This window comes from Stegodyphus dumicola, chromosome 3 (assembly GCF_044657685.1).
Source record: "Stegodyphus dumicola isolate Sdum_Otavi_A_Nest chromosome 3, ASM4465768v1".
Classification (NCBI taxonomy): Eukaryota; Metazoa; Arthropoda; class Arachnida; order Araneae; family Eresidae; genus Stegodyphus; species Stegodyphus dumicola.
Genome location: NC_140770.1, coordinates 34559300 through 34572201, shown reverse-complemented (window position 1 = coordinate 34572201; position 12902 = coordinate 34559300). Strand labels below are relative to the sequence as shown.

Sequence of the window (12902 nt, the reverse complement as noted above, 5' to 3'; positions counted from 1 at the left end):
GTTAAAAAATTTTTAGTAAGATAATGTGATGCTAATAAGACTTTTGATAAAAATTACATGAGATTTGTGATTTAAATTAATGTTTATTAATTAAATTCAAATATTAGAAAAATACTGCATAATTGAAAATATTCAGAAACTGAACAACAAAAAATTTGTGTTTATTATCTCATACATATATATAAACATAAAACATATAAAATATACACTTTTGTAAAACATGCTGAACACAGTCATCAATCTGTTATCTCCTCCACAATTACAATTCTGATATATCTCCACTTAAAAAGTGAAATTATGTCAATGATCATATACAGTTAAAACTTTTGTTGATTCAAAACTGAATTGTTAAAAATTTTAGTTGACTCTAATGAATCTAAAAAATCTCAGTTAGAAAGAAATGATTTTTAAGATACTTTCAATTCCAACAATCTAGCAGAGTTTTGCAAATTTGAATTAACAATAGTTCTACTGTAATTCTCCTAAAAAGTAGATGCTTTGATGCGAGTTTAATTTCCAAGTTCTGAACACAAGATTCAATTTTTTTTTATTTTATTAAATGCAATATTTTAGAATAAGTGGGTTTAGTTTTCTAATAAATGCAATATTTTAAAAATGATTATAAATTTTATTATAATTTTTTAGGAATAGATGATTTGACATTTTAAATTTGCTGTAATTAAGCTGAAGGATAAACAAAACTACTGTAAATGATAAAAAAAGTTTTAATATTTGGCTAATTTAGATAAATCAATATCTCACAATAAATGCAGCTTATTCTTAGATTATGACGACATTTTTATGACATCCTGGACTTGTAATTTACTTTAAGCAATGAGAATATTTTTTAAGGATTTCACCTCACTGCAGTACCTGAAAATTAAAAACTCATATTCAAATAGCACCTATTACAAATAAATTAGTGTGCACTTATAAATGTGAAAAAATATCAACTGAAAGATACATTTTGAGATTTAAAGTGTGCTAAAAATTGCATGTGCAGCACAGAGTATATATTATGTCATATTTATCAGACAACTAGAAAATATCTACTTAATAACAATAATAGCTTTCCAATGAGGACAGGAAGATTTACAGAAATTGAGATCAATATGAATTACAAATTATTCTCAATTTCGACTAGGAAAAATACATAGTATTTAGTTTTCACACATGCTTTAAATACTTTATTAAAGCATTTTTAAAGACTTAGAAAACATTATATTGCAAATATTTATATACACAATACTAAAGCTTCATGATATTTTAACACCTCATAAATTTAAATTTCAATATTCTATACATATGTATAAAAATAAGCATTGTGAAAGAATATGCCCTTTCTTATATTTGAAGATATATAAAAAAAGCATAATTCACTACTTACTTAATTCACTGTTTTACATTACTTCTATGGAAATTAATTTTTGAAGAGAATACCTAAGTACTAAAAAAAGCCTATGCTGAATTTTGATAAACATGAAAAAGTATTTAGTAAAAATTAGAAAATATAAAGCATTTAATAAGAATATAAATGCTCATTTTAAACAAAAGTTAATTGCATATAAAAATTTTATAATTCATCAAAACAAAAAATAAAGTTTTACATTTATGGGCATAAAATAAGAGATAAAATATCTGAATAACATATATTTGAATTGTTTAGTACACAATATCTTTAAAAATTAGGCAAAATGAAAGTTTAGATAGGCTTTTAGAGAAAACCGTTACATATCTCTAAGGAATTTGACACAGGCTCAGCTTGCCTAATTTTAAAATAATGTTTGTCTGCTTCTTTTATATCTACAATAGATCATTCTGAAATGAAATTTGCATAAGTTTCTGTGAATAAGTGCAGTATCCTCACACCATGTTTTCAGAGTCATTTTCTATTTTATAGATTTAACTTTTGTTTCCAGCATTTAGTGCTACATTACTTCACAATTATTTGTTAAATTGTTTCATAATTATTCTGTTTCTTTTGAATCTATACAGGAAATATAAATGTGTAGCAACATATATAATTGAATATACATATATTATAATGCATTTATATTTCCTCTATAAATTCAAAACCAAATTAGTACTTTTATTTATTTACTTAAAAATAAATTATTGATAATACACTCATGTCCAAAATTATCTTTACATACCCAAATATGATGATATTCAATGAAATATCGAATCAATGTGATCTGTATTTTCAGGGAATGTGTGAAAACCAAGCCTAATTAGCATTATCCAATCAAAAGTAATCAAACGGTTTGTGATATGCAAATCTAGTCATTACGTCATCCAAGGGTGAATCAAGATCTTTGGGCAAACTGAATATTTGAGTGAATTTCTTCAACATAGCGTTTGATTTCAGTGTGTAGGGTCTCAAAGCGGTTTGTTATGGCTTCGAAGTATCATTTGGAAGAATCTGTAAAGTGGCGAATTATCTGCCGTTTAGAAGCAGGGCAGTCAATCATGGAAACAGCCACATGTCTGAATATTTCAAGACAGACAGTCTCTAAGCTATGGAAACAGTTTCAAAATGATGGAAGTGTTGTAAGGAGGCCTGGACAAGGTCGTAAACGAATGACAACTGCTTCTGAAGATCGGTATCTGGCATTAACTGCCCGTCGTAACAGAAAGGCTACTGCTCGCCAGTTAAGTTCAGAGCTTGCAGCCGCCACTGGAACTGTTGCATCACGGCAAACAATATACAGAAGGCTTAATGAAAGAGGCCTTTATGCCAGAAAGCCAAGGGTATGTGTTTTACTGTCTTCACAGAAAAAGAGGGATCGCTTTAATTGGTGTAAAAAACATCAAAACTGGACTGAACATCAATGGTCCCATGTTCTCTTTACTGATGAGTCGCGGTTTAGTTTAACTGGTGATTCTAAACGTGTTTACATCTGGAGGGAGTCAGGAACACGAAATGATTCCTCGAACATTGTGGAACGTGACCGTTTCGGTAGTGGAGGTGTAATGGTATGGGGTGGAATAATGATCAATGGACGTACGTCCCTACACGTGTTCAGCAGCGGATCTGTGACAGGCCAGATATATCGGGATGAGGTCTTAGATCCTTATGTAAGACTTTTCAGGGGTGCATATGGACCTGACTTTTTATTTATGGATGATAATGCCCGTCCACATCGAGCAAACCTCGTTGATGAATTCCTTGAAAGTGAAGACATTAAGCGAATACCTTGGCCACCAAACTCTCCTGACCTTAACCCGATAGAGAACTTATGGGACTACCTTGGAAGAGCAATTGCATGTATACATCCTCCTCCTAGAGATGTAAATGCTCTGAAGACAGCATTGCTGGAAGAGTGGAGATTAATTCCCCAAACTGTGGTTAACAACGTTATTTCCAGCCTTAAAACACGTTGTGATATGTGTGTACAAGTCAGGGGAGATCATATTCCATATTAAATTCGTAAGACTTAATTCTTTTTCTGAATCATTCCTTTTTTTCTTAACTCTCTTTGTCACACTTTATTACCATTTTTATTGTTTCATGCTACAATTTTATATCATATGAGGTGATCTTCAATTTTTTCTTTTGCATTTATGTGTCATCATGTTATGTATGATTCCACGAAAATTCATTAAATTATAAGTCATAGTCTCTGAGAAATCCTTGAATTTATGCATGTAAACATAATTTTGGACATGAGTGTATATCACTATTTTATAAGCCTCTTCCCAAATGCAACTATTAACAAATTATCCTAAAGAATTTTATTAGATTTTTACCATTTATTTTAAAGAGCAATAAAGCTGTATAGAGTTCTTTAAGAAAAGATAAAACTAAAATGTTTTGAGATGTGAAGCAAAAAAATGTAATATATAGAGATTTAACATGTTTTACCAGAAGTTTTCATTGCATATGCATTTTAAACTTCAGATGATTAATACAAATAATTTAAAAACTTGATAAATATCAGGCCTGTTTTTAATAAAATTTCTGCATTAATCTTTCTCATGATAATTGAAGTTCTTAAATTTCATTGTTCTCAGCATTTTGATGATCAGTTTTATGTCTAAATAATCATTTTAAAACATGTAAAAAATGCACTTTAAAGTATGTAAAAATATGATTGAATTTTAAGTTTCACTTATAAATGTCTCCATTTCTTGATTTTCAGTACCGAGAAGTGCGTCTTCTTTTACCTGTTTAGATCCAGTAACAAAATTCAAAATAAAGCTCATATTATTACTTTTCATAGAACCTTTGGGTTCAGGAATTGGAATATCATCTAAACCTCGATGCACAGATATATTATCCATACTCCCTGTAGAATGTAACCTTGTTTTTTGAAGAACTTCAAGATAGGCTGGAGTTGTGAGTTCTTCTTTTGTAGGTTTATGATACCTATTCAAAGAAATGTAAATTGAGAATAATAAAATCAGTGAGAAATTTTTTAATAGTATTTACAACGAGCCACTAATAAATGTAACTTTTTGTATTTTTAATGAAAAAAATTTTTGACTTGTATTTTTGTACTCTGCATCACATGCTGTTAGATCAATAAAGAAATCTGACCTTTTGAAATCCAATAACCAGTTAATATCTTAAATAAATAGAAGATTTGTATTAAGTTTATTTATAAGAAATTTATTAAATGATATCAAAGGCAATTAAAAGTTTATCTGCCTATGACAAGAGATGACTTTGTGAGAGACTTCTAAATGAAACTTGCCTGTATTCACATTAAAGAAAAACCATGAAATACAGCCAAAACTGGGAACAGAACCAGGGTAAATTATTAATGTTTTGTGGATTTAACACCAGGCGACCAGTTGGCATAAATGAAGAGGGGGAGGGGTGAAGCCCAAACAATCCAGAAAAATGGGGGGATTCTTGTTTATTGCAAATATACTGCAAATTATTATTGCAGACTGAAATATATATTAGGCCAAATAAAATACAATTATTATTATAGAAACAAATCTGATTAAATTTACAAATATATGGTATTGAAATTTTTATTAGTATCAGACTGTTATCTACTAATACTATATGCACAGTTTACTGGTAGCATGAGCTACTCTTTTAGATTTGATTTTTTTTTAATAGCACCTACAATTTTATAATGGAAATTTGATTATCCTGTTTTCCTGATCTTTAATATAGTTCTGAACAACTAATATACCATTTCAATAGCATGATCGTCTTTTATATTTAATTTTTTTAATAGCACCCATTGCTTTATATGAGAATTTGACTGCCTTGCTTTCCTGATCTTTAATATAGCTTTGAAAAACAAATGTACTATTTACTGATATTTTACACTGAACACAGCATTTAAAATTTAGCTTCCTACATCTGTAATTATACACTTCTTTAAGAAAGATTTACATGCACGTTTTTGGTTGTAGATTTTAGCTTATTATGCAAAATTTCATATTTTAATGCAAGTCCTTTCTTCATATGGGGATTGTTTTAAATTTCACAAATATAATAATCTTTTATTGGGTCACAGTCTTTGACCTGGATGATACATACTGTATGTACAATCTAAAAGTTAGAAATATAAAACTCTCTGTAAATAATTTTCTTTTATAGACTTAACTGTAAATAAAAAAAAATTATAAAAATACAGTTTGGTATCCTATATAAATGGTTTTAAAATTCTTACATGGTGGTCTTTTATATAATGCAAAATATTTTACATATGTGACTCACACATTAAGGTAAAAAATTAGTTAACAAATTTAAAATGGTATTAAAAACTATTTATGCACTTTTAAATCCTTAAAAAAAGAAATAATAATAATAGAAAAACTTGAAGGACTAAAATCGTTTAGTTTTTGACAAAATAACTGCAATGATTCAATATAAAACAGATTTCAGAAAGATAAATAAATAAACTTACAGTTTAAGTAGTAATGACGAACACACAACAGACACTGAAGATGCAGCCATTGCTGCTGAACCCATCCAAGGTTTCAAAATGATTCCCCAAGGACGAAAAACACCTAAAAATTAGATAAAATTTAAAATAACTATTATTAATATATCTTGAATTGATACACATTTTCAAAATAAAAACCACATTTTTCATTTATAAGATTCTAATGCAAGTATTTACATAAATTATATGCTTACCTGCTGCTAAAGGAATACCAATCAAGTTATACATGCTAGCAAATATAAAATTATATCGAATTCTTCTAACAGTTCTACTTGAAAGATCAATAGCACCCACAACATCTAACAAGTCATTCTGGAAAAAAAAAAAAAAAAAAGTCAAGCAATGTTAGAAATTTTAAAATATCTGACATAAAATATATTGAAGAATACTTTTTTTTTTTTTTAATTGACAGTTCAAAATTCTATGAAATCGTAGACTTATATAATTTTAAAATATATTGAAGAATACTTTTTTTTTTATTGACAGTTAAAAATGCTATGAAAATGTAGACTTATATGAAATATAATTTACTGTACATCAAAGGAACTGACAGAGATGCAAATTTAGGATTATGCTTGTCAAATATGAATACATGAAAATGATGCAAACATTTATGTAAATACTTGCATTAAAGCTACATTTATTGATCTCCTGCCAGGTTCCTGTAATTTACAGGTTTCATATAATAAAAATTATATTTTACATAAAGCTTGAAAAAATGCATTCCATTTTACATATATTAATTCAACTAAAGATAACCAGTTTTAGCATAATACCAAAAGGATATCCTTGTTTCACCAACAGGCTAGTTATTAGACAGGGCTTCTTTTGTTATGTATTTTAAAAGCTGATTATGTGAGAAACACATTCATATTGCATGTTAGTTTATTATGCTATGATTATTTTTACACATTTTGATTATTTTTTTTTTTTTTTACCATGATTATTTCAATGTTAGACTTTTAAAATCAGTTAATTTCTGTTATGGCATGACAGACAAATCAAATTCATTTGGAATTCCATGATAACACATGTTGTGCATTCTACTCAATCTAAATGCATTTAGCACACTACCATGTTTTAAAAAATTCACTATTGACATTAGATTTTTTTAAAATATTTTATTAGCAAGCATTTATCACCCATGTAATCTGTACTGCCACTGCTTGAAACATAACATTAATTTCTCTTCCAAGCAGCCCCCCCCCCCCAGACAGCCAGTTTTCAAAGTGTTGCCATTCAGCAGAGCATACAATCATTACTTTTCAAATTTTTTAAAACTGCTTAGAAAACTGACAGATTTAAGTACACATCTTAATACTTTTAAATCTTTACCTTATTTTTAATTAATATATACATTTGCGGTACAGCAATTAATTAAAGATACAGGGGTTGGACAAAAATATGGAAACACCTTTAAAAAAACATGTTTCTTTGCTTAATATGGTGTAGGAAACCCGTTGGCATCCAAAACAGCTTGCAGTCTTCTCGGAATGGATAAATACAGCTCCTGTATGTTTGCCAAGGGAATATTATACCATTCTTCCTGCAAAATGGTGGCAAGTTCAGATAACGATGTTGGCGGTGGATAATGAGAACGCACTTTCCGTTCCAATGTAGACCACAAAGGTTCGATAATATTCAGGTCTGGTGACTGTGGTGGCCAGGGGAGATGGGACAACTCATCCTCGTGCTCAGAAAACCAGTCCTGGACAATGTGAGCTGTGTGAACAGGGGCTTTGTCGTCTTGGAAGACACCATCACCATCGGGGAACATGGTTGTACCATGGGTTGAACCATGGATAAAGTTTGTACCATGGGATGAACTTGATCGGCCAAAATGTTCACATAAGTCTTGGCACTCATGTGCCCTGACACAGTTATCATGGGGCTAGCAGAGAACCACGATATGGCTGCCCAAACCATAACAGAACCCCCGCCATGTTTCACTCTTGGCAACAAGCAGTCTGTATTATAGGCTTGAGATGGCGTTCTCCAGACGTAAACTCGGCCAGAAGTGGGAAACAATGTGAAAGAAGACTCGTCAGACCATATTACTCGCTTCCACTGCTCTATAGTCTAGGCTTTATGACTTAAACACCACCTTTTCCTGTTACGGGCATTAGCATCACTGATGAGTGGCTTCTCAATTGCAGTACGGCCAGCAATTCCCTTTTTATGAAGCTCCCTTCTAATTGTTTTGGTACTCACAGGGTTCGGTAACACAACATTCATTTCAGTAGTAAACTTTTGCAGCTGTGGTCTTCTTATTTTTCGTCACAATTGCCCTTAATGATCGTCTGTCACGATCACTCAGGACACACTTTCGTCCGCGCTGTGATTTAGCAGATGATGTTTTTCCGCTTTTCAAATATGCGGAATAAATCTTCGATACAGTACGTCTTGAAACACTAAACACCTCGGCTACCTTGCTTACGGAAGCACCTACCATACGTGCTCCAACAATTTGCCCACGTTCGAAGTCTGTTAACTCTGACATAATGCAATGACAACCTCACATAACAGTACTCAGACAACAACTGAACTGTTTAGCACATTTACGAAGTTGTATAGGTGGCGTCAGTAGTCAAAAATGCCAGCGCCACCTACATATTTCATTAAAATTAATCTTTCTTTTCAAACATGCATTTCACAAGGTGTTTCCATATTTTTGTCCATCCACTGTATGTCTACATACATTTATTACACAGAGTGTTTACACAATTTTAGAATGATTTGGGGACTGCTTAATTAATGTTTAAATTGTAAAGAGTATTTTTTTAAATGCTTGGGCTGATAGTCTGCATCATGATTTCCATGACAGAAGGAATTTTTTGTAACATTTTCATGGGTGTTGATTTCCATTCCTCTTTCTCTACTTTCCACAGTCCATCAATCTTGATGAGTTTCTGCTTAAAAAGAGCTGTTTTCCAGAGACCATAGGCACAATAGTTCATAGGTAAAGCAGCAGGAACTTTGCAAGAATGCATTAAAAAGGCACATAGGCTTTACCTATATCAGTATTCATTTTTTCAGGGAATACAGAGGTACTTTCCGATGTATGACTTACTGCTTCACGAAGTTTTACTCTTTAAAAGTTCTATAAAGAAATGGAATTTTTTCTGCAAATATTGGACATAAAATTTTCTTTAATATGTTGAGTTGATTTTAACATTTTTCCCCACACTTATTTTTAATTTCCCACTTAAAAAGCACTTTACTGAAACTTTCTTTGCAGAATCAGATTTGCACAATTTTTCTTCTCTGTTTTCGAATAATAAATAGACAATTTTTAGTTGCAGTCATTTAGGTAAACCCTTGCTTTATCAAGGGTCACAATGTATTTCCATTTATCTCGTGTTAAACAATTTTCATACAAGGTTCTACAAATTATTCTGAATTAAACCATGTCTTGGCAAAAGCTGGGGAACATTATATTTTTTTAGCTTTTTTAAATTGTAAATCTTGGTTTATTTTATTTATTGTTGTTACAGATATATTTAAAGACTTTGCAGCTGATTTCTGCATTAGCAGATTTTCTCATTACCATTGATTTAAGAGATATTAGAAACAGTATGTACCTTTTTTGGGTATTTGTTTGGCATCTTCTTTCTTGTAGAAGTAATGATTGATGGTTTTTCCCTCTCCGGTTAATAGTGTTACTCACGCTGTACTTAGAAAGTTTAATTTGATGCATTTTACAATGTTTTTGAATTATGAATATTTCTCTTCGTAAAGCACAAAAACATATCTTTCAATCCACAGCATATTTACATACACCATTTTGAAAGATTAGGCTATTTGAATATAGCAAACCATGAAGGTTATCTGTCTAAGAGGAAGGATGCCTTAGTGGAAGACTTTCTGAGGGAAACTGTATCACATTTGTGTTACACATGGGGAAAATCACAAAAACCAACCACGCAGCCAGAGCATTCACCTGAGTTTGAACCCAAATCAGGCACAACCACCATTACATGATGGTCTTAACTACTTGGCCACTGGTAAGTCGCATTATGAAAGAAGAATAAATTTTAAATTAGCAGATGATATTTCTCATTTCAAATAATCTGTTGTAAAACAATTGCTTTTTTTTAAAAAAAATTCTTTATTAAAATTGTTTAAAAAAGTGTAAACACTTTTCATACATACCTATATACAGAATTAGTATTACACTCATGTCCATAAATTAAGGATAATTCGGAGTCACGCGGAAATCGATCTCTAAAATAAATATATCACCTGTAAAATCACTACACGCATCTTCAAGAATCATAAGCAAATTTCAGGAAGGAACCAGATGACACCGATGGTACATCACAATGACGAGAGTGTAAGAGAGTTATAAGGAATACAGGCAAAAAAGTAAAATTGTTCGCAGGCGCTTTATAAGCATGTCAGTGCAATAACCGAATAGTTATAACTCAAAGGACGCATTTGGATGATTTTTTACGTGGTAGAATTATCAGCCGTCTGGAATGTAGGCGTACCCAACTGGAAGTATCAGACGAATTTGGAATTGGCCAGAGTGTCATCTTCAGGCTTTGGCAACGATTCTAAGATGATGGTAATGCGAGCAGATGTTACAGCATAGGTCGCCCCAGAGTTATAACGCCGAATGAGGACCGGTATTTGGCAGTTACTGCCAAAAGAAACAGGCGGACCTGTCTCATCAGCTCTCTTCAACCACTGGTACGACAATTTCAAGGCAGACCGTGTACAGACGCTTAGGGCAGATTAGTCTATATGCTCGTAGACCTGTCAGATGCGTTCCACTTACTGCCACTCACTGTCGCCTGTGGTTGGCCTGGAGTAGACACCGCAACAATGGGCTTGTGTTATGTTTTCCGACGAGTCCAGGTTTATCTTGTAGTCTGATTCTCGCCGGACTTTCATATGGAGAGCTCCAGGTACCCATTACCACCAAAAGAAATCACTGAATGACACCGTTACGGTGGTGCAGGAGTGCTCGTTTGGGGTGGAATTATTCTGGGTTCCAGAACTGACCTGCATTTTCAAATTGGAACCATGACAAGCCAAATCTATCGGGACATCATTCTGGAACAACATGTACGTTTGTTTCGAGGCGCCATGGGCGCACAATTTGTGTTTATGGATGACAACGCCCGTCCTCACCGTGCAAACATCGTAAGCGAATGCCTTCATTCGGAGCATATCACCCGTATAGACTGGCCAGCATTCTCACTGGACTCGAATCCAGTACAGCACGTGTGGGACATGCTTGGCCGACGAGTTGCAGCCCATCAACCTCCTCCTACATGTCTACCAGAACTTCGGAGAGCACTGCTTTTTGAGTGGTGTAATATCCTCCAAGATCAGATCGATAATTTGATACTCAGCATGCCTAGGAATTGTACAGACTGTATTGCATCGTCTAGGAGACATACAATGTATTAACAATCATACCAACCATGTAATATTGGTTTTTTGTAAATAGTTTTTTTTTTTTTTTTTTTTTTTTTTTTTTTTTTTTTTTTTTGTGATTTGCTCCAGGGAGAAAAAATCGCTAATTTTTTAATAAAATCAAACATATAGCATCTTGTTTTGCTCTTTACCTTTTGTTTAATAAATAAACTTTACAAATAAGTCAAATTTGTTTTGCTTCTAACTCTTCCTTTGCCTGATTTTGCATTATCCTTAATTTATGGACATGAGTGTATTATTACATACTGACAATTAGAACTTCACTGACCTAATCAAGAATTCAAAATAGAAGCATTAGGCCAATAATTTCTGTTTTTGATTTATAATCATCATAATCATATTTACAAATAAAATCTCAGAAGTGTATAATTAATTAATAAAGCATACTTCTAATAATATACATTATGCTTTATGGCTACAGAATTTTTTTAGCAAATATATGTAATTAAGAATTTCCTAACACAGAAATTCTAAAAATGATCAAAAACAAAAATTTAGATTTCTAATACGTTTTAGATATATCACGATGTAAAAATGCATTAAATGTGAATTTTATGGTTGACTGCCTAATTTATTTAATTCAGACATATTGCAAAAATAATATTCTGCAATTTCATACTGCAACCATGTTTTTTATAAAATACTTGAAGATCAGTAGTGAAATATTAAAAACATACAAGCTGAATTTAATAAAATTATGAGGCCTAACCATACAACTTTCATAGTTATTAAAACCTGTAACTAAAAAGCCTACTAAATGCAGACAAATTGAATAATTTTAGCATTATATATATATTTGATATTGTTCAATCCCAAAAAGCAACCAGATGACTAAATTTATACATATCCTGCATTTTCTCCGGTGAAAGTTTAGTATACATGAAATATGATTCTGAGAATAGAAGTTTTAAAGAATCAATGTTTCATAATACGCAAAATTAGAAATACATACTCTTATAAGCACAACATCAGCTGCCTCTACAGCAACATCAGTTCCATTAGCTATTGCTATTCCAACATCTGCTTTAGCTAATGCCGGAGAATCATTGACTCCATCTCCTACCATTGCAACTTTGAGGCCTCGTTCTTGGAGCTGCTGAATTTTCATAACTTTGTGTGATGGCAAAACTTCAGCAAAAACTCTAGAAATCCCGACCTAAATCAAAAAGGTTTTACTATGTATGTTTCTAAAGAGTAGCTATCATATTATTGACAACTTTCAATTTTTAATCCTTAAAAAAATTTTCATTTTACATTTTTACTCATTTATGCCCATTTTAGATAAAAACAAAAATGCACTCTATTGATATAACATGTTAGAATTTTTAACACAAATCATTTACATACTTACTAAATATGGAAAAGCAAATGCAGAATTAAAACTATGTAATGAATCTCAAAAGTGTGGAACAACTGAACTGAAATGCAAAATACCTATTCACTTTGAACACATAGAAAAAAAAAAAAAAAAAAAAAAAAAAAAAAGTGATATATTAAACCAGTGATGTATATGTAATTCATTTTCTTTCTTTAATGTATCTGGCC

At 31.6% G+C, this 12902-nt stretch overlaps 1 protein-coding gene across 2 annotated transcripts in view; it reads right to left on the bottom strand.

Moving 5' to 3' along the window:
- Positions 1 to 140: 140 nt before the first annotated feature.
- ATP7 (copper-transporting ATPase 1) overlaps positions 141 to 12902 on the bottom strand; it is an 82257-nt gene continuing 69495 nt past the window's right edge. For both annotated transcript variants that reach the window (XM_035356475.2, XM_035356476.2), the window contains exons 18-21: positions 12310 to 12513; positions 6107 to 6224; positions 5874 to 5976; positions 141 to 4369 (exon numbers count right to left, since the gene is read on the bottom strand). In XM_035356475.2, coding sequence (XP_035212366.1) covers positions 4102 to 4369; positions 5874 to 5976; positions 6107 to 6224; positions 12310 to 12513 — 693 coding nt within the window. In that variant the 3' untranslated portion in view covers positions 141 to 4101. The remainder of the gene's footprint in view (positions 4370 to 5873; positions 5977 to 6106; positions 6225 to 12309; positions 12514 to 12902) is intronic.